This window comes from Lygodium microphyllum, chromosome 23 (genome assembly GCF_053477565.2).
Source record: "Lygodium microphyllum isolate KBCC chromosome 23, Lygodium_microphyllum_v1.1.10, whole genome shotgun sequence".
In the NCBI taxonomy this organism is placed as follows: Eukaryota; Viridiplantae; Streptophyta; class Polypodiopsida; order Schizaeales; family Lygodiaceae; genus Lygodium; species Lygodium microphyllum.
This window is the reverse complement of record NC_141157.1, coordinates 85,031,277-85,056,194: the sequence shown is the minus strand read 5'-3', so window position 1 is coordinate 85,056,194 and position 24,918 is coordinate 85,031,277. Positions and strand designations below refer to the sequence as shown.

The 24,918-nt window shown below is 47.2% G+C and overlaps 1 protein-coding gene across 5 annotated transcripts in view; it reads left to right on the top strand.

Annotated features, from left to right (window-relative positions):
* Window positions 1–24,918, top strand: part of LOC148016413 (beta-galactosidase 9-like) — a 214,661-nt gene that overhangs the window by 81,450 nt on the left and 108,293 nt on the right. For all 5 annotated transcript variants that reach the window (XR_015688038.1, XM_087663741.1, XM_087663739.1 and 2 more), the window contains exon 11: window positions 17,008–17,208. Coding sequence is in view for 4 of the 5 variants with exons in the window: in XM_087663741.1 (XP_087519867.1) it covers window positions 17,008–17,208 (201 nt within the window). In the remaining variant the exon portion in view is untranslated. The remainder of the gene's footprint in view (window positions 1–17,007; window positions 17,209–24,918) is intronic.

The window sequence follows — 24,918 nt, the reverse complement described above, 5'->3', positions numbered from 1 at the left end:
AGCAAGGACTCTTATGGCTAAGGGTTGAAGGGTCTCCAATGCATATCCAAATTTTTTGCATCAAAATAAAGGCTTCACAAGTGACTCTCTCCTTCAACAAGTGAGAGAAGCAAAAGCCACATATCCTTTTTGATCCTCATAGCATCCTAGCTCCTCTAGCACTATATTGTGGTCATCAACAGGCACCACACAAGTCAAATGAGCAAGCTGGTCCAAATGTAGCTCTCTAATATCCATGGCTGTTGGTGACTTGTAGGCCGGATGTACTGTGGTAAAACCATGGATGGTCTTATGCATCCATGCCCATCTTCTCTCTGCTATCTCTAGAACATGTGCACGCTTTGCCTTTGTGATCATTGTGCAAGCACGTGCCGCCACCAATGCCACTCTAAAGAAGTGAACGAGAAGGCCCATGGTGGACCCCTCGCAATCACTCATACGTAACACTCTATAAAAGGGAGTCACGACAATAACAATGGCATGGACTTTCTATCAAAACTGCTCATTAAGGCACAGGTGCTGCATGGCTTTGGCCTCCTTTGTCTCATGCTTATCTTGCTCCTTCCATAGAGTGAACACCATTGTTTGGTGCAAGCGGACCACACCTCATAAAGGCGCTTGAGCAACAACCACATGTAAGCAAGCTGAGTCGAACAAGGCTTCTTCAACTAGAGTGGCCTATGCTTACGATACATCATAAACACCTTTACCTTTACCATGAAGAAGGTGAGAACTGATGTAGCTTTGTGGACCACCCTCTTTATCCGCTTGAGCTTCCCAATGTTCTTTATGAGCAAGTCCAAACGCTGACTTACACATGAAGTCCACACAATCATGGAAAACTCGGCCTGAAGCAAATGGCCCATGCGTCAACAATTCGATGCATTGTCGGTAACAACTTGCACCACATTCAAGGGGCCCACCTACAACCACAAATTACAAGTAACAATACTTGGAGGTTAGAGAGAGAGAGAGAGAGAGAGAGAGAGAGAGAGAGAGAGAGAGAGAGTTGAGACTTTCAAGTTTCAAGATTCATGAATTAAGAGAGATGGGGGTTTGGGGGAAAGAGAAAATCCAGATAGATATTAGAGAGAATAGGGAGATAGATAGTTATCCATAAAATAAAATGAAATAAAGTGAAACAAATTCAAAAGGAAATGTATACCTCAATGATAGCTTGCTAAATGTGGGAGTAGATGAATGTACCTGATATTTTCCTCCCCCTCTTATCGGTATCTATGGCTTGCAAAAAGTAAGTGCTGAGAGAGAAAGGATCGTCTCTTTGATGCCGCATGAGCTCCACTCTTTGTCTTTTGCTAGAACCAGATGCGGATGTGGAGCCTCCACCACCAATGGTAGAGGCCTCTTCTGCATCGGTTGAAGGTACGTCCACATTCGATGCTTCCTCATTAGTAGGCATAGGAGTTAGTGCCAATATGCCACTTCCTCCTCTTGTGGATCCCCCTCTCACCTTGGCGAGAATCTTATCCGCGATGTTTTGAGGGATTTCCTTGCATGGAGCAACTTGCCTCCCTGTCTTGGAAAGATGTTGGAGAAGCCGGGTTGCACCATTTGTATAGTGCATCCCGTAATACTTGCATGTCCAATGGTGAAAGTTGGACTTCTTTGTGTCCCTCTCCACATGGATTGTGTGCAAATTGAAGGCCTCGTGCTTCTCTTGAGTCATGATGCTGATGATGGATGGAGAGGCCTAGGGGAGAGTGAGATGCTTGAGTCTTGGCTCTTGAAACTTGAAAGTTGAAAGAGAGGGAGAGGGTTGGGATAAAGTTGAAAGAGCAAGAGTGAGAGAGAGGGAATGGGAGAGGCTTGAGAATTGATAGGGTGCGGGAAAGAGGAGAGGGAGAGAGAGAGAGAGAGGCTAGAGCTTCATAAATCACAAATCAGTTCAAGATCTAAGAGAGGGAGATGAGAATGGAAAATGTTTACTGAATTGGTGTGGAAGCATGGAGAGGAGTACCTTTTGTAGATGAGAGAAGGGTCAAACAGTCAAAGAGGGGTCAATAGTCAAATAGGGCTGCCAATTGGATGGAATCCAGGGGGGGCTGGGGGAGTAGTGCATAGTTGGAAAAGGGGTGGGCTGAAGTATCCAAGGCTTCCCACATCCCTAAAGTGCCATGTAGGATGAAATGTGCAGGTGGGACACGGCGAGACGCGCTAGACACATTGGCTAGGAAAGGCTTGTTTTTTTGTACGATTTTGTATGGATATGTACTGTATTGTACGGTACAAATCGTACAGTACAGACATCACCATATGACGTACGATTGCAACTATGGGCTATGAGTATGCTCAGAGGAGTCTCTCTTTCCTCATCATTCGACAACATTTGAGCAAGATCCCCACTCCGGACTAGTAGGCAGAATGGACCTAGTGACACTATCATAGTGTTAAATACACCTTGTATTTTCCTTGGGAGTTGTTTTGTTGTGAATGCACCCTATCCATGAGCACGTTTTATCCTTTTGCGTGAGGGTTTTCTCCTTATATGAACACACATCATTGTGTAGATATATATAACCTTAGGGTTGTGCCTTGTATTGTCACTCTCTTCTCCACTTCTTGTCTATTGACTTGTCCATTCAATCCAACAATGGTATCAGAGCCATTGTATTGCTAGCCTTGCTGTCATTGCTGCATTTGTTCCATTGCAAGCTTTGACATGTGGAGACTATGCATCGGCTACGCTTAGGCTTATGCTTACACTAGGCTATGCTATGCTAGGCATGGCTTAGGCTTAGGCATAGGCTGTAGTAGGCTATGGACTTATAAGACTAGGCTATACTATATTATGATAGGCTAGGCTAGGCTATATTATGCTTGGGGTTTAGCTTAAAACTATTATGATTCTATTCTGTATCCCTTAATATCCCTTGCCTCTGCTCATCTTCTTTGTATCTCCCTCATCATGGCTTCTTTGGCTTCACATAGTGATAATCTGCATGCAGACATTGCTTACTTATCTACGAGTGTCATATTGGAGATGTGCTATGTTTGGCTCAAGGTTTCAATGAGGAAGCTCTTGCTTGGTGTTCTAGATGTTTCAATTTTAGACAGGGGTGATATATGAAAGAAGAATTGTGGCAAGAAGGGAGGGATGGCATGGATGCCTATCTTATAGGGATCCATGCATTGGTGAATCTTGAAGACAAGATATCCGAGAGCTATCTTGTCTCTACTATGCTTGGCAGAACTCCACAATCCTATTAGATATTTCCTACCACCTTTTGACTAGTTTCTCAGGGAAATGGCCATCATTGTTCTCTTGATGAGTGGACCACACTTCTATTGCAAGAGAAGTAGAGTTGTCTCAACCACTTTGCTATTGCCTTTGATAATTAGGCTTTGCTTCCTCTCATCATAGAGGCAAAGGGAAGTCATCAGGTTCTTCATCCAACTATCAAAAGGGCAAGGGTAACTCATCTTTGTCTTCTTCACATAGAGAAGAGAACAAGCAGAAAAAGGAGAGATGCAACTATTGCCGCAATCAAGGGCATGAGATCTTTGAGTGTTGCAAGTGCAAGGCTATGGAGGAGAACAAGAAACAAGCCTCATTGGTGGAAAGGATGAGATAGCTCATCTTGTAGACACTTTCAATTCATGTTTGTAGCGTCTTGTTCTTATGGCCCCACCATACATGATGTATGCCTTTTAGCACATGATAGTGAGTAGGATTGGTATTGTGATAGTGGTGCTAGTAAGGACATTATCTAATGCATGGATCTTTTTTTTTTGTTGATGCTACACGGGGGACAGTGTCACATGTGCCAACAATGCTACTTATGCAATCAAAGGCATTGGGAAAAATCCGTATCATTGTAGTGAATGGGGATGCTGTCACCTTAAAGGATGTTTTTGTATGTACTTGCAGACACTTTCAATTCATATTTGTAGCGTCTTGTTCTTATGGCCCCACCATACATGATGTATGCCTTTCAGTAGAGGATAGTGAGTAGCATTGGTATTGTGATAGTGGTGCTAGTAAGCACATCATCTAATGCATGCATCTTTTTTTTTGTTGATGCTACACGAGGGATAGTGTCGCATGTGCCAGCAATGCTACTTATGCAATCAAAGGCATTGCAAAAAATCTGTATCATTGTAGTGAATGGGGATGGTGTCACCTTAAAGGATGTTTCATATGTACTAGGCATTCAAAAGAACCTTTTATTAGTGCCAACCATTACTACTAGTGACTTTGAAGTTCACTTTGTCGGGCCATGATTTGTGGTTAAGGACACACATGATGATGCTGTGATTGTCATCACTAATGCTTTATGCCGTGGCTTGTACAAACTTGATGTTTATGATAAAATACCTTGTTGAGATGATGTGGTTGTGGGTGCTTTTGCCTTACCTGCTATTGAGTTATGGCATGCTTGGTTTGGGCACTTAGAAGGATGTTTTGACAGGAGTGTCTAATAGTGAAAATTGTTTCTTACTTGGTCATGCTTACATCTCTTGGCTTAGCAAGAAGCAAGCTATACTAGCCACTTCGAGTTGTGAAGCTGAATACATGGCAGCATTTATAGCTATAATTGAGTGTGTTTGGCTTAGATGCATTTTATGAGACTTGCATGTTGCACTTCGTCAGCTACATGTATCTACACTAACAGTTGAGTGTGGTTGGCTTAGATGCATTTTAGCAAACTTGCATATTGCACTTCGTCAGCTACATGTATCTACACTAACAACTAGAGCGCATTTGCAATTGCATGAAATCCAGTATTTCATGCACGAACAAAGCACTTTGAGGTGCATCATCACGATATGAGAGAGAGACTCCATGTAGGGGAGGTTGATTTATAACTATAGTTGAGTGTGTTTGGCTTAGATGCATTTTATCAGACTTGCATATTACACTTTGTTAGCTACATGTATCTCCACTAACAGCTAGAGCGCATTTGCAACTGCATGAAATCTAGTATTTCATGCATGAACAAAGCACTTTGAGGTGCATTATCATGATATGAGAGAGAGACTCCATGTAGGGGAGATTGATTTGGTCTATGTGCCCACATAGGACAACATAGCAGGCATATTCACCAAGGCTCTATCTAGAGAAACGTTTCAAGCTTTTTGCAAAGCTTTAGGCTTATTTTTGTTTGGGGATTGATTTGTGGCATCTCTGTTTTGTTCACATCATTCAGTCCAGTGGGGTTTGTTAAATACACCTTTTATTTTCCTCGAGTTGTTTTGGTGTGAATGCACCCTATCTATGGGCATGTTTTACCCTCTTGTATGGGAGGGGCATTTCCCCCCACGTGAACACACTTCAGTCTGAAGGTCTGTATAACTCTAGGGTCGTACCTTGTACTCTCATTCTTGTGATTCATTTTAGTGAAGGTACTATTGCACGCTTCTTTGTGTGTCTACTCTCACTCTCACTCTCTACTCCATTTCTTGTCTATTGAGCTGTCCATTCGATCCAACACAAGGTGGGAGCTGATTGCAAGGATCATATCGTGGCATATTTGGATAGCGAGACACAATTATGCTATGGACCTTAATGATGTATCCTTGACCGGAGACTTATCAAGGATTTAGGCAGTGATCATCATACTCTGAGGAGGAGGTGGGAGAGGATGTAGGGTAGCTCTGAAAGGATGAGGAAGACAGGACAGACCTCTTGTAGACTTGGGACTTAGACACTTTTTTCAATACTGTCCTTCATATGGTTTAGCATTATAGCCTGCCAGCTTGGTTGTTCATCCAACCATTGCATTGATGATGTACTTAGCTAGTCTTCATAGAGTTCCTTGTACTTCGTATTTTGACTCAAGGTTTTTTTGTGTGAGGTGAAGATGCAACACCATTGAGAATTGTTCTTTCTCTGTGATTGTCATTCTCCTCTAGGTACTCCTCAATTCTATCTACTCCACACAACCAAACTCCACTTCTCCACTCCACCTCACTCCAGTCCACTACGACCTCACACCACTCCTCTCTAGTTCCCTCATCCTCTTTGATATTTCCTGTGGAGGACTTCTGGCTTTCCTCCAGCAATCTCTCTCTCTCGTATCTGTCACCTTCCTCCAACATTCTTTCTCCTCTCCCTTGTCTGTTTTTTAAAAGATGAATTATATTAATTATACTGAAAGAGTACAAATGTCACAGGGAACTAGGAAGATGGCTGAATGATTGAAAAAGGAAACTGCCATGCCAAGGACTTGATCTTCCTGAGGAAGAAGGCCTGCATGATGAACAAGATTGAGCTGAGGCTAGCTGCATGATGCTGAAAACCAGAACTGCAATTTTAAAAAAGAATTTCAAGTGACCCAGTTATGCCAGCATCCCCACAATCTAAGATAGTGAAACATAATCTTTATGTGAGGCTGTGCCAGAGTAGGAAACTTTTCCTTGCCAAAAACCCAATCAAAGGGATGAAGAGAGGTCCCACTACTTTGTGCCAAATCTCGGAAAAAAGAGAGAAAAGGTTCCTGGCCAATGGACATGAAATAAATCCTCTCCCTTGTCTCTTCTCTTTAGCCTTCTCTTGTCACCTCTCTCCAACATGCCCCTGCCCGGCCCCCCACCCCTGGCGCTGAGAACTCTCCTCTATTCTCTCTCTTCTCTCTTCCCTTTAGTCTTCTTTTCTCTCTCTCTCCTCTATCTCTTCTCTCCAAGACTCTTCCCCCTCTTCTTTTTCTCTCTTCTTTCCAGTAAGTCCCCATTTTCCCCACTCTTCCTCTCTCTGCAATTCTCTAGACTTTTTATTTCTAGAGAAAAGAAAATCTATTAATAATACTTCCTCTTTGTGCCTTTCTCCAGACTTCTCTAGTGTCTATAGAGAAATTCTCATTTTTCTCAACACTTTCTCTCTATACATTTTCTCTAGACTTCTCCATTCTCTCCAAGACTTCTTCAGACTTCTCCCTGTTTAGAATTTTTCTCTCTACATTTTTTCAGCCTTCTTCTTTTGGTATTCTGTCTAGTCTTCTGCAGATTTTCTCGCATGTCTTCTCCCTGCGGACTTCTTCTCTTTGCATTTTCTCCAGACTTCTTTTCAGACTCTTTTTTTTTTCTAGACTTTGTGCATTTTCTCCACGTCTCTAAACTTTTCTGTAGCATTTCCTAGACATTTCTCCAGACTTTTGCATCTTCTTCTAACTTTCCTCCAGACTTTTCTGCAACACCTTTAAGACTGTTTTTTTTGTAGCATTTCCCGGCATCTCTATAGCATTCGAAAGACTTATTGGGTGTTCAAAGATTTTTTGAAGAGGGTTATTTGTTACACTACTACCTCTTTAGTGCACTTGGTGATGTGGATTGCTTGTAGGAGAAGATCATGTGTGTAGTCTGTAGCTTAAGATGGTAATAGGGTTGGTTTGTTGTCAGTAAATCATCAAGTTATGTGTTGATAGGCAGCAATATTTAAAGTTATTGACGTAACAAAACGTCAAAACTAATTCTAACTAGGATAGTACACAAAGTATGTATCGAAGCTCCCTGCCGTCATGCACGCTTGCTCTCCCACCCCCAAGTGATCCCCTCACTGACATGCCGCTGACAGCAACTGTTGCCGCTGGACCAGCTATCGACTGTGGCTGTCCCGCTTGTGGACCACCTGTCGCCTGTGGACCAGTCGTCGACTGCGCCCCCCCCCCCCCCCCCCCCCCCCCTCCCCCCCCCCAGTTTGCTCCCTTCCTTTGAAGCAACTTTCCCCCCTACTGGGAGCAAGCAACGTGATTGGCAGGTCCTCAGCAAGGATGCGCAATGGAAACCTTTGGTTAGACGCCGGTGCATTCTGCGAGTGCCCCCTAGTCAAACACCTTGCCTGTTGTCCTCTTTGAGGAACAACTCTTAGCCGTCTGTGCCACAGAGCTAGAGCTAAAGAAAACAATGATCTTTGGTCAGGTAGTAGGACACTCACCATCCAGGGCCCAACTTCGGGATTGGCTCCACTCTACACTGAGCATCGGCATAGTGCAGATCGTGGAGGCGGTTCTAATGGGCCAAGGGATCTTCATGGTACGACTCACCTCAGTAGACGTAGCCTGAGAGCTATTGGCTAGCTCACCCTATGCCTCCACGAAGGGGGTAATCTAAATGGTTCCTTGGCATAGTGGCTTCATAGTGGAGGCATTCGCACTCCTCAATAGGTTCCTTAGACACCCGGTCATCCTACTCTTCCCAAGACTGGCAATAGAGTATCGCTAGTTATTGGGAGACTTTGGACGGCTCTTCGGCATTGTCCTCCCCGCCTCTTTTGCAGACATAGTGACAGCCGCCGCAGGAGTCCCAAAGGTAGGGGTGGCAATGAAAGATACAAAGAATATACCAAAGTTTCTAGAGATCGAGGCAGGCAGATTCTCTTTCAAGCAGCAGGTTATTGTGATCATGCAGCCTGGGTAGTGCCTGCGTTGCCATGATTTTGGGCATCAGGCAGGAGAGTGCATGCGCTTCGGAGTCAAGGTGGCTTCGGTAACAGGCCCACAGCTGGATGCGGATGGCTTTACAAGAGTCTAGAGATGATAGAGAGGGAGACGGTAGGGGGGTCATAGTCAGCCCCTTAGACACAGCCACGACAGCAGGGTGCAGGAGGGCGAGCGTCGCGCCCGCCCCCCCCCCCCCCCCGCCCCTTCACACACACAGCCACTAGTTCATCCGTCCATTATGCGCGTCACATCTTCTTGTGACAGGCGCAATTGCTACCATAGGAGTTTTTTCGCAGTGGATCGTGGTCTTACCTGACAGTTGCGAAGTGCGGAGAGTTTCCACTACCCTTGAAAGTGGGAATCTTCGTGGTACGCAAGTCAAGGAGCGGCAAGGTCCATCTACTAGCACCACCGGATGGACCAAACTACGCCTTCTTCGTTCAGACCTCTCACACAGGAGATTGGTCGATGGCTCAGATAGAAGGGATGAAGAGCCAGGTGGCAGACCACATTTCCCATTGGATGGGAGAAGGTGGACTGACACTTTTCTCCTAGTAGTGGCCAGGTTGCATGATGGATATCAACTGGTGGGTTGGGGCCGAGTCCCACATCTGAGCATTATCTTTCGAGCCTCCTTGTAGTGGAGAGCTTCAATGGATGTGATTGAGTGGCCCTCGGCATAGGCGGCCCGTTTCTATCAATTCTATCAGTGTATAGAGTCTCGCCTTTCAGCTAGGTTGATAGATGCCATGGTGGTACCACCAGGTGCATTTATCACCCCCATGGTCCGCCCAAGGGCCACCATGGGGGAATGGAGTTCACTGCCCAGGCCTGCACCAAAGTGTATCCGCATGCTCCATAGCTCCTCTTCTTCATCGGCAGCTTCCACACTAAACAAATGTTTGTTCGGTCAGTCAAAGGTTTCCCCATGAGTTTGCATCTTGCATCTTGGAATGTGAATACTCTCCACTACAGTGGAGCACATGGTTCTAGGAAGTTGATTGTTCGGCAGGAGCTGCAGCCTACCCTTGCCGGACGGATCGACATCTTACTTTTATAGGAGCACAAGCTCACTCCCGCCCAAGCCCAGCAGGTAGGGAAGGTACTCCCAGGTAGTTCAAACACTTACTAGGAGCATGTTATCGGTTCCCACGGCAGGAGTGGAGGCGTATGCACCTCTATTGGCCCGAGCCTCACCGCCTATGTGCGGAACCACGAGACGATTGTGGCAGGAAGAGTCCTCTGGATCAGATTGGACATTGGGGACTTGTGCCTTGGAGTCCTCAATGTCTATGGCCCTATTGAGGTTAGGGCACGCAGTAAGTTCTGGGTGCCCTAACCTCAATGTCTATGCCCCTATTGAGGTTAGGGCACGCCTTGGAGTCCTCAATGTCTATGCCCCTACTGAGGTTAGGGCATGCGAGTCCTCAATGTCTATGCCCCTACTGAGGTTAGGGCATGCAACAAGTTTTGGGTGGAGATCGCAGTAGGATTCCCAAAGGTGGACTCTTGGATTGTTGGAGGAGACTTCAACAACCTGGAAGCCTGATAGGACCCACAGGGCAGAGGCAGAAACTACCAGGGCATGGTTGGGGAGGAGTAGGAGGCATGGGAGGTCTTCTTACTGACAGTAGGAGCACGCGATGCTTGGAGAGACCCAGCTTTCCATAGGAGGGACAGTTCGTTGGATTTCTCTTGGGGATACAGGTGGCTAGGAGGAGACCTATTGGAGCATCTGGATAGGTTTTATGTGGGAGAGTGGGGATGCTCTTGCGGAGGCCAGGTAGGCCAGTTGGCTGGCACCACTTTGTCCTATCATTGCTCGGTTCTCCTGACACTTGGTCGTAAACACACGATCGTGTCGGATCCCTGTTTTAATCTACAGGAGGGAGGAGGTGAAGAGTCAGATTGAGCAGATTTGGAAAAGAGAGTGGGGCAGCAGGGATCGGATTGCAGAAGAGGTTGTAGAGGTCCTAGCTGAGTCGAGTAGTATCTGTTAGGAGGTAGCCCTACATGCTAGGCAGTAGAGCTGGGAGGAGGAGAGAGCACTTCGGCGGGACCTAGCAGCCATGCAGACATTACTACAAGGGGCACCAAGGGATCCCATCCTCCATGCACAGGAGGTGCGCGCATGAGCAGCCATCGCCGGCCTAGAGGACACGCGCTCCGACTTCTTATTCTACACCTCAACAGCCTTCTTGGTGGGGAAGGGGGACATGATGTGCAGGGAGTTTTTCCAGGTGCATCAGCCCCACACCTCAGGGGAGCAGATACCCAGTCTTTAGGATCAGTATGGGAGGATTCACTCTAGCCCAGACGAGGTGATGTTGGAGATTGCCACTGACTACTACAGACGTCTTTTTCAGCAGGAGATGGCCTCAGCCAGAGGACAACGATGTAGACAGCAGGTGTGGGATCACATCCCGTCCCTCGTCACAGAGGAGATGGGACGCTCGCTTCTAGCCTCCTTTACAAAGAAGGAACTAGAGGAGGCTTTCCATACACAGGACGGGCAGAAATGCTCTGGAGAGGATGGCCTCTCTAAGGCCTTCTTCACTACCTACTGGGAGGTGGTTAAGGACCCCTTACTTCTGGCCTTGTAGTAGATTTTCCAGCTCAAGACAGATGCCAAGGAGTCTATCGGCAGGTCTTATCAATCTCCTCCCCAAAGGGAAAGACCGTTTGGAGCTATCTCAGTAGTGGAGATCGATTACCCTATTGTCAGTGGCCTATTAGGCACTGGCAAAGATGATTGGTAGGCAACTCCGCCTTGTGCTTCCAGACATTATTCATGACACATACATAGACTTTGTCCAGGATAGGAGCATCCTAGACAATGTCTTCACCTTCTTTGAGGCAACAGAGCGGGCCCAACACAATGGTTAGGGACTGGCGGTACTACTCTTGGACTTCGAGAAAGCCTATGATAGGGTGGACTGGGACTTCTTAGAGGGCACCATGGTGAGGTTGGCGGGGTCTTTGCACTTCACAGATTAGCTACTCTTATAGGTGGCAGGCAAGGGGAGGAGTTTCGGTTGGAGAGATCGGTCCAGCAGGGCTGCCCTCTGGCCCCGTATCTGTTCCTACTCTTTGCAGATGGGATGTCTCACTTTCTCAGGTCATGTGTGAGCGGGTTACACGGCCTCCGACTTCCGGTGAGAGAGGAGACAGAGCTGTTTGACTAAGAGTATGCAGATGATACAACACTCTACATAGAGGACGATGAGCTGATGTTGGAGAGAGAGAGACTAGCTCTCGAGGTGTTTTGCATAGCAGTGGGAGCGAAAATCAACTGCTGGCGAAAGTCGGTTGGCTTGCCTACAAACCTGGACTCTAGCACCGAGTGGGGCGTCCACTTGGGATTTAGATGGGTGGCAAAGGGAAGATCGTCCGCTACCTAGGGTTCCAGATGGGACTCAACACCACTCTAGTCCAGCAGTTTCTTCCAGTCCTCGACTGTATTTGGAGGAAGCTGACCTACTGGAGTATAGCTCGCCTTTCCCTAGCGGGCCGAGTACTGGTGGTCAACCAGGTCCTTCTAGTGACAGCTTGGTACATTGCCTCGTATTGGTGTTTCTTCTCGTCCTGCGTATTTCACTTTGCCGCCTAGTGTGAAACTTCCTTTGGGCCAGGTCAGATGGTTCCAGGGACTCTAGGGCCAAGGTGGCGTGGGCGAGGGCTTGGGATCATAGACCCAGAGTATCAGAGCATGGCCGTTTTGGGCAAGCTAGTAGTTCGTGGTCTCACACCAGGCGGGTAGACCTGGAAGGTCCTAGTGCAGGAAGGTCTACAGTAGTGTAGATTGAGGCTTGCGGTGATTGGAGGCTGTCCTTGAGATGGATATTCACGACGTCCTAGATCATGCCCCCTAGATTGTGCTTCCTACGCAGCATATTTTGTCTATGGTAGGGCCTTCGTAAGGTCCTAATGCACAGCTCCCCAGGCTGCCAGGAGGAGGTTGATCGCCAGCCGGTGATCTAGAACTCCCAGGTCAGAGATCAGGATGGGGTACAGTTTGGCAAGCGCCCCCACATCCAGTGGGCTGGTTGGGAAGCTGGCCCAGCTCGTACCATCAGGACGTGGCATGAGGTGTATAGGATGGTGGACTAGGAGGTGTTGTAGCAGGTATCAAGCTGCTAGGGAGAAGTTGAGTTGAGAAGAAAGGAGATTGACGCAACAATACCTCAGGAGTGGCTTGATCCCTCGAGATGAGAGCCGGCAAAGCCCGGTGAGGTATGGGCTGCTAGGTTTTCACCAACAAGTATTACCCTATAGGTGGCAGGTAGAGTGGGCGGCGCCCCACATGGGACTTTCTTCACTACGCACGAGGGGGGGGCGTTTGGACCTCGACAAGGGGCAGCAGGATGAGGGCATAGTTGCTCTTTCATGGAGAAGGATTCGGGTGGTTGGCCTCGAGGGGAAGACATGGCGACTCGACCCTTATGTGTTCTTAGAGGAGCTCCAAGAGTAGTGCCTCTGGATATGGGAGGGCAAGCCACTTGATGAGCTGGAGTGGGACCCGGGAGAGTGGCTATGGCCGGCCAGTGCGGTCGCCAAGAAGCCATCGAGGTTCCTGGAGTACACAGCCAAGATTGGCAGACACGTACTAATGCAAGAGGACATGGATTGGGCGCTGTCGCGCAGTAGATACTGGGCAGAGCATGCCTATGGGATAGTTGGAGGTGAGGAGGGTATCGTATTTTTTATGGCTGTTGGAACATGGTGGTCTGGCGGTGGAGAGTTGGTTAGCCGAGATGCAGAAGGATGGAGGTTGTAAACACTGCAAGGATGGAGGTTGTAAACGCTGCACATAGTAGCTTCTCGAAACTCTAAAGCACTGCCTTCGGTTGTGTGAGGCGGCGCAGCTCGTGTGGAGGCGAGCATGCTGCATTCTCCGCCGTATAGCACCTAGCCTTGGATGTATCTCATGGGGAGCTGTCTACTGGTAGGCAGTCAGCCTGGGCAGTCACCTTCTGTATGAGACTGGGATGCATGACACGATATTCTTTATTGAGGTTGGGTCATGTGCAGTGGTCGGCTTGGAGGCCCTACCCGTCCGCCAAGTATTGGAGCCCATAGTAGACCGCTTTGAGGTATGGGAGATCGTAGGGAGTCTTACTGAATGGCACATCTAGAAAAAGCGCAGTGTTAGGAGGTTTTTAGCAGGGAGAGACTTTCAGTACAGGTGACTCTAGCAAAGCTCTGGACCTCCATCATCCACTCCCTCTGCGGGCGTTGGGACCAGGTGCAGAGTCTTGAGCTCATCAGGTGCTCCGTTCTCATTTCATGCGCACTTGGGGCGGCCAGGACCTGTTTTTCATGATGCAGGCAGGCAGCTCCAGATGGCGATATACCCCCCATACATGATATATTTGTGACTGTGCATCAGCTCCAGCTAGTCTGTTGAGCATGAGCACTTCTTTGTATTCAGGTTTTTCTGAAGTAATATAATTAGCCACACTTTATTTGCAAAAAAAAAACGTGTCCATGGCAGGTTTCAGGCGTGGGGAAGTACCACATCTTAACTTGGGAGAGCTGGGGAGCAGCCCGCTTGCCCAAAGCAACCCCCTTGCTTCAAGAAGGCCCCCTGCTTCTGCTCGACAAGTACATGAATGAAGTCCAAAGCCTGACGAAACATGAGGAAAATGATTGAACTGCTGACCTGCCTGACCCGACAGCCCTGACAACACTGGTCCTGACCTGTGCACATCAATCATCTGTTTCTCTGTAGGCCTATAGGCCATGCCTGTCTGCCAGTTGCATGCTCTAGCACTTGCTCATGTTCCTCTTGATTGCCTATTCTCAGCTAGATGTGGACTTTGTCGGGCCACTAAATTTAGGGTTTCATTTAATCCATAATTGAGTATCTTTAATCCAGCCCCAAAGGCACATGAATGCTAATTAAATTAAATGGCATATTTTTGGTAGTAGATCAAATGCACTCCCAATCCTCTCGAAATAGGAGCCTAGTGAGTGCATCCCTCATCCACAATCATTATTCCAGCCAGCTACCATCAGCCATCAGCTTGCCCACTGTTGTCTACACCACTCCACCTGTGAATACCTCATTTCATGGTGCTATCCCAGCTGATTGAGCAATCTTCTAGCTAGGCGTATTGATCTAGAGTGTGTCCCACACATCATTGCCAAAAACACCTTGCTTACTTGTCCCACATCAGTTGTCAGCCAGCAGGCAACCTGTTGCATGGCAGTTTCCAGCTGTGTTTCCAGCTGAACTTCAGTCTCTCCACTTCTGCCAGCTGCCAGCTTCTCGGAGTCTCTCAGCTGCTCTACAGCATCAGAAACCCTACATTTTACTGCTGACACAGGCCACCCAGCATCAGGTGACCGTCGTGCAGCTGTCGCCATCAGTTTCCAGCCTGCTTTTTGCTGCCAGCCCATCATCAAGATTGCTGAACACTGCTTTTTTCTGCCAGGCCAGCTGCCCTGCTGTTGCCCATCATGCTGCTGATCGGATCAGGTGACATCATCATCTATTGAGCCAGATTGGCGTTTTTAGCATTCTGAGATGGCTCTTAGCTGAGACCACTTCTCTGACATCATCAGAGACTGCCGACTGGGTTTTGGATCTGTTTGATGTATGACACACTCTTGATGCTCTCATCATGTCCCCAAGTCCTCTTCTAGCTCACCTCATCCTTTGTCCGCCTGAGACATGGAGGTTTGAGGTCCATTGTATCATACCGGCATATTCTAATTAGTCATTGACTCATTCTTCATGTTGAGTTCTCTTGCTTTCACTCCATCTTCTCATACACTTTGAGTTGTCTATCTCCATTCAAAAATGTCTCTACAGACTCCACCGTCAAAGTCCTCAAAAAGTAATACTGGAAGAGGGCAAGCGGCCTCATGTACAAGAACTAGCTTGGACATGGAAGCAAGTTGCCTCACAGAGAGGAACTCACTTGAGACATGGATGATGGAAGTCAAAATGGAAGTCATCAATCAAGAATGGAAGGGGGTTGTTGGTAAAATTGGGATTCAAGGAGGTGGAGTTGGTTGATGCAACTATCCAAGAGGAGAACATGAAGCAAGCAAGGAGATTCGACGTAAGAAGAATTGGCATTTATTAGGAAGGCACCTTGCTTAAAGATGGAAAGCACCCATGTGAAAATTGAGGATACAAACAAGAATATCCCCTCCCATTCCCCAAAAGATGGAGAGTGGGGAAGATCTCACATGTCACATGCACAAATTTTACAATTTGAAGATGAGACCAAGAGAGTTGCCTTCCTCAAGAGAGAGGGCTGTTTTGTGGGGATTGAAGGGCATACTCGTCTACCTTGATGAGGATATCATATAAACTCTAAGTAAAACACAGAACCTATGAATGCCAAAAGTAAGAGAAGGGAGAGTGCAAGGGAAGAAAGTAATGTATAGAAATTGCCATGCCATGATGGCAAGGTGGTCATGAAGGGATATGCAACCTAAGGTTGCTTTAGGATTCAGGATAGCAAGCTCAAGAAAGAATGATCCATGTTGTTAGATCGTTGAAATGATATCACAACATCTAAAAAGCCATCAATTAGCTTTATATATTTGGAATGGCGATCACAATTCCAACACGATGGGCACTGAGCTGGTTTAGCAATCAGGTAATCCCAAACCAAGTATACACAAAGGGTTTGACTGCCAAGGCAAACTGTAGAGTTGGCATACACAAGCATCCCAACCTAAAGCTGGAGGACTCCAAATCAGTGCCTAATGCCTGAGATGAATTATTGGATTTTGCAAGCTGCACACATGAAGTTAAAAGAGTGGGCAAGTGGGTCAATGAGAGGCTGCTGTATTAAAATGACTGAACTGAAGGTACGAACTCAAAATTCTTGGATGTAAATATCTATTGCTAAGACAAAAAATATAAGTGTGCTTACACAGGAAAGAAATAACCTACTAAATGAGGGTAAGAATTCTGGAAGGAAATGCATGTTTGCATTTCAATTCTTACAGGTAAATGTGTATATCTTCTTTGCCAATGTTACCAAGCACTTGTATATTGCCAAGAGAACAGATTCTCTTGTTCAGTTATTTAGGTTTGCTTCAACCTGCATAAGTAAGTTGGCTTTCTTGCAGATTCGAGTCAGTGTGTATGAAGTTGTAGGGTAAGAGCCTTTCGTGAAGAGGCTATGGGCCTAAGGGGCTCAGACTTGGAAGCAATAAGCTGGTGCAGGTGCCAGAAAGCGATTGCTAAGGCTAGGATGGGAGTGATTCACATCCACACATGATTTATCATAGGCTATTGGTCCAGATCCCTTATTCCCGTATTGCATTGGACAGATTCATAGGCAGTTTTATAGAGATGAAAATGTCAGGACATGGATTTCATATGGCTTGATGCAGGTGGACAGCAGGACATTTGGTCAATAGAGGAGGGTTTGTGGAGATTTTCCCTTACATCAAGAGACCCTTTGTACAAGCAATAGAACATTCCAGCAGTACTATAAAGCTTCAAAAAATTTGCATTAAAGAAAAAACTGTGTATGTATTCATATGAAACAATTCTTGCCTTTGAAATGCTTAGGTGCTCTTATTAAAAGAGATCAATAATGCAAATTGTTTTCAGCCATGTGTCTGTATTTACATGCTGTAGGCCCATATATATGGCATTTACGATAATGATGAAGCTATGGATTATACTTTCAAAGGATCAGATGTGTGTGCAGCATTTCTTGCCAATGTAAATTCGGTGAAAGCTGCAAAAGTGCATTTCAATGGGAAAACTTTTGAACTACCTCCGTGGTCTGTTAGCATATTACCTGACTGCAAGAATGTGGCATTCAATACTGCAAAGGTGTGCTTCTCAAAAGTCATCTGACAATTTCTTCTTGTTTTACATGTGAGATGTGCTTCTGTAACATATTAGTAGGTTACATGTGAGATGTGCTTCTGTAACATATTAGTAGGGTTCATGCGTGTGACAAAACACTTTTTCTGGTTATTTTTTGGGTGATGTTCTACCCTTGTCAGTCACGTGTGCTTGATTTGGTAGCAAAATGCTCAAAAATAATAGTTAACATCAACATGAATCAAAATTATCAATAACATCAGGTTTATTATATGGAAATTTTATAAGCCCCATAAACATCATACAATGGAGTGTCACAATGCTCTATAAGAACAGACACTCTTGATTTAGAATTGTTGGGGGTGGGGCACCAAATTTGTACTCCACCACAGAGACTCTCTAGGATCTGGACAGAGACTATTTATATGCTCTATGTGAGAATGAGAGGCTGCAGGGCGACTTTGAGAGATGAGGAGAGACTCATTTATGTGTACATGGGATTCTAGCACCTGCTTTTGCTTAGAGCTACATATGGACACCCAACCAATGTATCTAATGTATGTGGTAGTCCATTAGAAGACGTTATTTGTATGATGTATTTTATCTTCGGGATTTCTTTTGAGGTGCATAATAGACAATGTTTTCATGGTAGAAAGAAGAGGTTCCAAATTTGTAATGCAATTTCCTAAGTTGTCATTTCACAAGTTCATACTATAGTTGAACGAAACTCAGAAACAAAATGTGAACAGAAATGAACATGGAAATGGAAACAATAGTGTTTTAGAAGAGGAAAGCAGAAACACGATGTCATCAAGTATTGGGAGAGAAGAGAGGAAGTGGGGGAAATGTGTAAAGAGAGAAAGGGACCGGACAGATCATGGTTTCAGCGGGCCTGGTCCTCCCTAATGTGGATGCTCCTTGGCTGGATATTGTTCTCTTCCATGGCTTAAACTAGCTAAACCAACATGAATCATTGGAAGATGTCACTAGGTGAAGGTTTTACATGCTGCAGCTTCAGAGGCATTCCCATGTAAGATGGGCTCTACGGCAATACGCAGATGTGCTGCCCCTCAAAATACTTGGTATGATGATGAGTGCTGACAGCCTCTACAGAGGGATATTACACTAGAGACATGCACACACACAAGCAGGCACAGAATGTCTTTCATTGTATTGTGTGGAAAAAGAAGAGAGATTATTTAGGCAATCTAGAGTCAGAGATGTATTAGCTCTTTTTGAGCGGAGACAGCAAGAAGGCATGGAGGAAATTTCATGGGAGACATCCTCCAATTCAGTTGACATCACCTACGGTATGGCATGAACATGCTAGGGCATTGTATGATGTTCCATCACAAGAGCAGATACTCTGTCCATCAAATTCTAGGCAACACAGTGTGGTTTCTTTATTGAAAGGATGGTGAGACATGCCATTTGGAGGTTGAATAATGGGGGAGCACATGATCAAGATGGCCTTGTGGCAGAGCATTTTTCACATGCATGTTATACACTGGCCCCAATCTTTGCGAATCTCTTCAATAGAGCCGTATGTGAGGGGTTTCTAGTAAGTTGGTGTGACCACACAATAGTGCCGATTTTAAAGAGTGGAGATCCATTGGTTGTTAACAACTAGGGTACTATTATGATTGGCCATATGCTAGCAAAGATATATGCCTCTATTGTGGAGCATGAGTTGAGTTGGTGGGCTGAAACAAAGAAAATACGGTCTTCAGGACAAGTTGGATTTTACCACGAATACAACACGCTAGACCATATATTCATGCTAAGGGCCTTGATTGAGGGATGATCACGGAGGCAAAAAATCTATTGTTGTTTTGTGGATTTCCTCAAGGCTTTTGATACCATACCATGTGCAAGACTCATGCAAAGGTTGCAAGCCATTGGGGTCCCAGAGGATATGTAGGGGTGTATGTATACATTGTATGAAACTGTGACAGAGAGAGTACAAGTGCTTGGAGGCACAACAAACTCAGTGTCTAGCATGGTTAGTGTAAAGCAAGGATGTCCCCTCTCTCCTTTGCTGTTTGGATTATACATCGATGAGATTTTTGATTACATACAAAGATGGGGTGGTGTGGGAGCTAGCTTGGTTGGGTTACTGATACCAATTTTGTTATATGCAAATGATATGGTGCTTATCTCAAATCCACCTCAAGGACTACAACGACATTTGGATGCATTGCATGTGTTCTGTGAAGATAAAGGTCTCAAGGTTAATCTTGGAAAGACTAAAATTATGGACTTTAACACCTTGGTAGCTTGGGTGACACACTCAAAGCATTACTCTATGTATGACGGTCAGCGTGTGGAAATGGTTAGACAATATGTATACCTTGGGGTCACTTTCAAAGGACCACAGTTTTCATGGAAGGAAACTTCATAGGCTAGGCTTGCACGGACATATGCAACTTTGGGTACCCTAGAGCAGCAGTGTGCACACATACAGTTTCAAGAGCCTCGTACCGAATTGTGGCTTTTTGATACTTTAGTTATGCCTACACTACTCTATGGGGCAGCCATTTGGAGCCCAAGCCTTTATCATACTAGACGGATGCCACTTATGGATTGTGATGGACCAGAAGCACAACATTATGATGGCTGGGAACATATGGAAAGACCGTTGGTCATGATTATAGCACATATGATAAGGGCAAAAGCCTCGGTACCACAAGAGATCATCCGAGCAGAATTGGGCAGTGCACCCATGGTAGTTAAGGCATTATTCTAAGCAATTGCTTTCCTCCAAAGGATATGACAGCTCCCTAAAGATGGATACCCTAGACTAGCCCTAGAGTCTTCAAGACAGCTTGACACAGAGGGAGATATTTAGTGTTGGTATGCATATATGAGCACGTGGATGAACTTACATGGCATGAGTACAGATAGATTGCCACCGTTCGATTATAGCCTTGATTGCCCTACTTTGAGTCTCAGTTGTGTAGAGCTGAATAGTGTGATCAGAGCAGACATCACTAAAGTGGAGACAGGAAGGACTTGGTCCAAGCCCCCTTTCCCATTAGGCATGAAAATGGCACAATACCAATGTCACTTCTTGCAGCTTTCTCATGATGGTTTCATAGTGAGGCCAAGATACATGGATGCTCAACTTTCTCATGGACCCCGAGTTGCTATTGGTTAGATTCGTACTTCATCGCATCAGTTGATGATTGAGATAGGTCGATGGAGCCATATTGCAACCAATGTGAGGATGTGCCAGCTTTGTGGATGGGAACCGGAAATGGAGGAGCACAACATTTGTAGATAGACTGTATACTATGATATCCGAGGCCGCTATCGTTGCCTCTTCAAGGAGGGCTTTGGACCATTGAGATAGGTGATGGACTATGAAGACCAAAGATGTTTGGGCGTTTTCTTATTGGAGCTCCAGCGGCAGTGCAGAGCAATATTGTTAGAGGATAGGAGGCGACCCTAGTCTCATTCACCCCTCCAGAGAGCAGTTACTAACTTTTTCAATGTAGCTGAACCTTAGCCGCTGCCGCCCTTGACACTACAAATCCTACTGATAGGCGTCATCGAGGGACATCATCAGGTGGCGTCACAGTTGACAGAGCTACAGCATTATGCAAAGTACGATGCCCTAAAGTACCTACTCAGCAACATAGGCGTACCCATATGCATCACATTCACATTACGATTGCGTGTTACAGATGCAGATTGTTGCGTTGACTCAGTCAGAGGTAGATTGTAGAGTCTTGGTGGATTCCATAGACTGAGGGGGAGATACTCTTTTTTTTTTTGCAAGTAAAATGTTGTTGATTATATTACTCAAGAAAAAACTGATTACAACGGAGTGCTTATGCTCAACAGACTAGTTGGAGCTGGTGCAAAGTCACAAATACATCATGTATACAAGCCTCTCAAAGCGGTCTAGGGGGGACGGGGGCAAGAAGCCAAGGGGGGGGGGGGTGTAACTCCACCTAGGGCTGCCTACCTACATCACCAAAAACAGATCCTGGCCTCCCCAAGTGCGCATGAAGTGACCTCGGAGCTCCTGGCGAGCCCGACTAGCCCTACACTTGATCCCATTGCCCACAGAGGGAGTGGATGATGGAGGTCCAGAGCTCAGCTAAGGTCGCCTGTGCTGAATCTCCACCGAAAGCCACTTGATACTGCGCCTTCCAGATATGCCATCCAGTAAGACTCCCTATGATCTCCCATACCTCTGAGCGGTCTGTTGTGGGTTCGAGTACCTGGCGGATAGGTAGAGCCTCCAAACCGACCACTGTGCACGACCCTGCCTCAATAATGAATATCGTGTCTTGCATCCCGGCCTCATACAGAAGGTGACGGCCCTGGCTAACTGCCTTCCATCAGAATGCTCCCCATGAGATACATCCAAGGTTGGGTGCTATATAGCGGAGGATGCGGCATGCTCCTCTCCACACGAGCTATGCCGCTGCACACAATCAAAGCTTTGGGGATTCCAGAGGCTGCTGTGTGCAGCGTTTACAACCTCCCTCCTTCTGCATTTGGGCTAACCAACTCCCCACCGCCAGGCCTCCACGTGCCACCAGCCATAGGAAATACGATTCCCTCCTTGGCCTCCAGCTATCCCATAGGCAACGCGAGAAGGTCCGTTGGAAAGCCTCTGTGATGCTATGCTCATCCAGTGCCTGCTATGCGATGGCGCCCGATCCATGTCCTCCTACATCATTACGTGTCTGCCAATCCTAGCTGTGTACTCCAAGAACCTCGGTGGCTTCTTGGTGGCTGTAGTGGCCAGCCATAGCCACTCTTTCGGATCCCACTCTAGCTCATCAAGTGGCCTACCCTCCCGAATCCAGAGGCGCCACTCCTTGAGCTCCTCCCAGAAGACATAAGGGTCTAGCCGCCATGTCTTCCCTAGAAGGCCAATCACTTGAATCCTCCTCCATGGAAGGACAACTATCCCCTCATCCTGCTGCCCTCTGTAGTTGCCCCTCCTCCTGTACGGTGATGAAAGTCCCATATGGGATGCCTCCTACTCTACCTGCGGCCTGTAGGGGGATACTTGTTGGTGAAAACCTAGTGGCCTATACCTCCTCGGGCTCTACCGGCTCTCGTCTCGGGGGGCGAGCCACTCCTAAGGTATTGTTGCGTCTATCTCCCTCCTCCTCAACTCAACTTTTCTCTAGCAACTTGATGCCCGCTGCAAGACCTCGTCCATCATCCTGTACACCTCCTGCCATGTCCTGATGGTACGAGCCGGGCCGGCCTCCCACCCAGCCCACTGGATGTGGGAGTGCTCAAGAACCTGTATCCCCTCCTGATCTTTGGCCTAGGGGTTCCAAATCACCAAGTGGTAGTCTATCTCCTCTTGGCAGCTTGGGGGATTCTGGATTAGGGCCTTATGGAGGCCCTGCCACACACGAAGCAAATTGTGTAGGAAGGGAGATCTGGGGGGGGTGATTTGGGCTGTCATAAAGATCCATCTTAGGGACAGCCTCCAGTCACCGTGAAGCTTCGGTCTACACTCTTGGAGACCCTCCTGCTAGAGAACGTTCCAGGTCTGCCCTCCTAGTGTGAGGCCGCGAACTACTAGCGTGCCCAAGAGGGCCATACTCTGGTACTCTGGATCTATGATCCCAAGCCCTCCCTCTGATCAATGCCGGATGATGGTCGCCCACACCACCTTGGCTCGGGAATACCTGGTGCCGTTTGACCCAGCCCAAAGGAAGTTCTGCATCAAGCGGCAAAGGTGTACTTCATCGGATGAGGCGAAGCACCAATAGGAGGCAATGTGCCAAGCTGTCGCTAAGAGGACATGGTTAACCACTAGGGCTCGGTCTGCTAGGGAAAGGCGAGTGGTACTCTAGTAGGGGCCAAATAGAGTCAAGGACTAGAAGAAACTATTGGGCGGGAGTAATGTCGAGTCCCACCTGGAACCCTAGGTAACGGACAGTTTGCCCTCTCCACACCCATCTAAATCCCAAGTGAACGCCCCACTGCGTGCTAGAGTCCGGGTCTATGAGGAAACCAACGGACTTTCGCCAGTTGATTTTCACTCCCGTTGCAGTATAGAACACCTCGAGAGCCAGTCTCACTCTCTCCAGTATCAACTCATTGTCCTCTACTTAGAGTGTTGTATCATTTGTATACTTTGAGTCTAACAGCTCCGTCTCCTCTCTCATTGGAAGTCGGAGGTCATGTAACCCACTCACATGTGACCTGAGGAAGTGAGACATCGCCTTTTGCAAAGAGTAAGAACAGGTACGGGGCTAGGGGGAAACCTTGCCGGATCGATCTCTCTAGTCGAAACTCCTCCCCTTGCTTGCCACCTATGAGAGAACCCTACTAGTGGCCAATCTGTGAAGTGCTGAGACCCCACGGATCCATGCCTGGGGGAGGCCCAACCTCACCATAGTGTCCTCTAGCTCCAATCAGTCTCCCCCTTTGGGGAGGAGACTGATAAGACCTGACGAAAGACTCCCTAGCATCCATCCAGAAGTGAAAATCTCCTGGAAGGCGAGCAGTAAGGGGTTCTTCACCACCTCCTAGTAGGTAGTGAAGAAGGCCTTAGAGAGGCCATCCTCTCCCAGGCATTTCTGCCCATCCTGTGTATGGAAAACCTTCTCTAGTTTCTTCTCTGTGAAGGGGGCTAGGAGGGAGCGTCCCATCTCCTCTGTGACGAGGGACGGGATGTGATCCTAGACCTGTTGTCTACATCGCTGTCTTGTAGCTCAAGTTGTCTCCTCTTGGAAAAGGCACCTATAGTAGTCGGTGGCAATCTCCATCACCTCGTCTGGGCTAGAACGAGTCCTCCCATACTAATCCCGAAGACTGCGTATCTGCTCTCCTGAGGTGTGGGGCTGGTGCACTTGGAAAAATTCCTTGCACATCGTGTCTCCTTTCCGTGCCTAGAAGGCTACTAAGGTACGGAAAGAGAACTCCGAGCGCTTGTCATCTAGGTTGGCAATGGCTGCTCGTACGCGCATCTCCTGTGCGTGGAGGATGGGATCCCCTGGTGCCTGCTGTAGTAATCTCTGCATGGCTGCTAGGTCCTATCGGAGTGCTCTGCTGCCTAGCCTGTAAGGATGCCTCCTGACAGATATTGCTCGACTCGGCTAGGACCTTTGCAACTTCCTTTGTGATCTAATCCCTCCTGCCCCACTCCCTAGTCCAAATCTACTCAATCTGTCTCTTCACCCCCTCCCTCCTATAGACCGAGTCAGGGATCTAACAGGATCGTGCGTCTAGGGCAGCTAGTGGGGGGTCCAGTGTCAAGAGAATCGGGCAGTGATCGGACAAAGTGGTACCCGCCAACTGCCCTACCTGGCCTCTACGAGAGCATCCCCACTCTCCCACATAGAACCTTTTTGGCCGCTTTAGCAAGACTCTGCCCACCCGCCTGTATCCCTAGGAGAAGTCTAGCGATCTCTCCCTCCTATGGAAAGCTGGGTCTCTCCAAGCATCGCATGCTCTTGCTGCCAATAAAAAGACCTCTCATGCCTCTTGCTCCTCCCCAGCCATCCCCTGGTAGTTTCTGCCTGTGCCCTGCTGGTCCTCTAAGGCCTCCAGGTTGTTGAAGTCTCCTCCAACAATCCAAGAGTCCACCTTTGGGAGTTCTACTTCGATCTCCACCCAGAACCTGCTGTGTGCCCTAACCTCAATAGGGACATAGACATTGAGGACTCCAAGGCACGAGTCCCCAATATCCAATCTGATCCATAGAACCCTCCCTACCACGATCGTCCCATG